The sequence below is a fragment of the Bison bison genome, unplaced genomic scaffold, assembly GCF_000754665.1.
Source record: "Bison bison bison isolate TAMUID 2011002044 unplaced genomic scaffold, Bison_UMD1.0 scf7180017864508, whole genome shotgun sequence".
In the NCBI taxonomy this organism is placed as follows: Eukaryota; Metazoa; Chordata; class Mammalia; order Artiodactyla; family Bovidae; genus Bison; species Bison bison.
Window position 1 is genome coordinate 3,251,633 of NW_011495064.1, and position 2,829 is coordinate 3,254,461.

At 56.0% G+C, this 2,829-nt stretch overlaps 1 protein-coding gene across 1 annotated transcript in view; it reads right to left on the reverse strand.

Annotated features, from left to right (window-relative positions):
* Window positions 1-2,008, reverse strand: part of NEURL3 (neuralized E3 ubiquitin protein ligase 3) — an 8,253-nt gene extending 6,245 nt beyond the window's left edge. Inside the window, exon 1 of the mRNA XM_010829852.1 lies at window positions 1,723-2,008. Coding sequence (XP_010828154.1) covers window positions 1,723-1,771 — 49 coding nt within the window. The 5' untranslated portion in view covers window positions 1,772-2,008. The remainder of the gene's footprint in view (window positions 1-1,722) is intronic.
* Window positions 2,009-2,829: the final 821 nt, after the last annotated feature.

Here is a 2,829-nt window from a genome sequence, read left to right on the forward strand (position 1 = left end):
GCTGCCCATCCGGGCTCCACTCACTGTCTCAGCAGTGGCCTGAGTGTGGCCCTCGAAAGGCACACAGGGCTCCTTGGGGGTCAGCCTTTCCACATGTGAGGTCCTGTACGGCTGTGTTAGTTGTTCATGGCAAAAAGCCAAGGTTGAGTGGCAATGACAGCCACCCGTGTACTGCCAGTCTGGCAGAACTGCATCTGCCCACGGGGCCCCTTCCTCTGCTTTGCACGGGGCTCTGTGCCTGAGTTTGGGGCTGGCTCTGGATAGTACCCCTTCTCCAAGGCTGGCTGGCAGGGCTCCTCCCGTTCTTTGACCCAGATGACCCAGTCCAGCTTGCTCCTGGGTTGGGGCGAGGCAGAGGTGGGCACTGGCCAAGTGTGGCCCTGCAAGTAGGCTTGTCCCCAGCCAGCTGGGCAGGGAGTTCTGAGCACTTTATGCCTGCAGGTGGCTATTCTCATCAGCCCCACTTTCAGGCAGCATCCTGAGGCTCCTGAGGCGGAGTTGCCCATGGGGGACCCTCCCCAACTACTCCGCCTGCCTCCCCTAGGCCCCCACTGTGCACTGGCTTGGCAATAAGGGCCCCCTGGGTGGCTGGGGAGCAGGGAGCACAGTCATGGCCTTTTGGGTGTCCTGCCCTCTGGACAGGCGGATTCCAACCAGAGAATTTGCAGCAAGGCTCTTGGAATGTAAATGACCAGGCTCAGTGAGGACCTCCCCAGATCTTCATCTTCATCCTCACACCCCTCCAGTCACCAAGCCTCTCCTGACACCTATCAAGTGCCTTACAGACTCCCGGCCACCCGCCAGGGAAGCACTCGGAGGAAACTGAGCTCAGGGAGGTGGTTGTGCAGCTGGAAGTCAGGGAGCCCCGGCCCAGCTCCTCACCCTGCATCCTGCACTGCCTCCATGGCAGCAGCACTGCCCGGAAATCCAAACACTAGCTGCTGCTGCAGCATTGGCAGTGGTGGCTTGGCCCACCCTAGCCCCTTGATCCAGGTGCCCCCTGCTGCTGGTGCCCGGGAACCTAGGTTACTATGGTTACTACGGAGTTAAGAGCTATGGGTCCTTCTGCTTGGGAAGGAGCAGAGTTCAGGCTCTGGGAGCAGGGATGTGTGGTCCAGATCTCTAGTAGTCGTAAGAGACCCAGCTCTCCAATCCCCGCCCCACACACTAAGGCAAAGTTGTGACCTCAGGTGAGACTGGCAGAGAGCCACTGAGCCTGGTGACCCTGTGGTCTGTGCTTCTGGCAGCTCTGTAACCGGCAGGATGGGGGCATTGGCCCCCAGCCTGCGGATGAGGAAACAGCCTCCAGGGAGAAGTGACTGGGCAGAAAAGGTCCCCACAGCTCTGTGAAGGCGAGCTGGGACCCTGGTCTTCCACCAGGCCCCCTAAACTCTACCCTCTTTCCCATCCCAGCCAGTCTTCTCTCTCACAACAGGATCTGAAAGGCAAATGGGTCATAAGGGTCTTTGCATCACTTCAGGGATTGTGGCCCGAGTTCCTCAGCCTCTATTGGGTTCTTGCAGAGAAAGGAAGTTTTCACTACCTCCCAGCCTCATAACAGCTCACTGCCTAGGGCAGCCTGGCCTGGATCAGAAACTCCTTCTGAGCAATATTTCCACTGACTATACCTCTATCTCCTGAGTCTTCCACCCCAGAAAACACAGAGCACCCCTCTGCTCTTGTCCTTCTGGTCCAGGCACAAAGCTCAGGGCTCGCACTTACCAGCCTGAGAGCAGATCTGGGCCCCCATCCGCCTGGGCTCCTCAGGCATGGGTCCTTGGGTCTGAAGAAGGCCAGGGGACAGGTTTCCCAAAGATATTCGGCAGGTCCCCTTGTCATGTGGCCAGGATCATATTACAGCGTTGATGATTAATTAGAGTTTGCAGGGAATTTCCTGATGACTTCTGGTTTGCAACAGGCCGGTGCAGCTGGCTGGCCCGGAGGAAGCGGGGACTCAGGAGGATGGCCGAGGTCGAATGTGGAGGAGCCTTCTCTCTTGTTTCTGACCAGTTGCGACCAACCAGCTGTGCATTATTATTGCCTGAGTCGTGTTAATGAATACCTGTACCCAGACCTGCCCCCAGAGACCTTGATTCCAGTGGCCTGGGGTGGAGCCCTGCATCGGCCTTGTTTAAAAGCACCCCCAGGGACTTCCCTGGCTGTCCAGTGGTTAAGACTCTGTGCTTCCACTGCAGGAGACACAGGTTTGATCCCTTGTCAGGGAACTAAGATCCCACATTCCATACAGTGAGGCAAAAAAAAAAAAAAGTAAAATAAAATAAACAAAAACCAAAATAATAAAAGTACAAGCACCACAGCTGATTCTAATGTACAGCCCAGGGTAGAGAGAGATTCACTGCTACTGACCTCAGTATACAGGAGGTGCTTGTTTAATCAGTGTTGGTGAAGTGGGCTGAAATGAATTAACTGCATTCCAGGACCTTCAAAGCTGCCCCAGGCCCGGGTCTCTGGCTGAGAGAAGAGCCAAGCAGAGGTGTCGATTGCGCCCCAGGCTTGCTGGAGCTGGAATTGCACTGCCCAGAATCCCCCATGGAACACAGAGAGTCCCGCAGAGGGTCGTGCCCAAGGCCAAGCTCCCAGGGTGTTAGTGTTGGCAAGAGGTGTCAGAGATCTTTTGCCCCTTTTGTTCCTGTTAGAGAAACTGAGGCTGGTGGCAGGGAAAGTGGCTTGCTCTAACCTAGTACTTCTCAGATGGCAACACGGGAACCTGCTGGGGATCTTATTAAGATGCAGATTGAGTCAGAAGCTCGGGGCAGGTGTGGGATTCAGCCTTTCTAACAAGGTGGTTCTGTAGAGCCCACTGTAGGC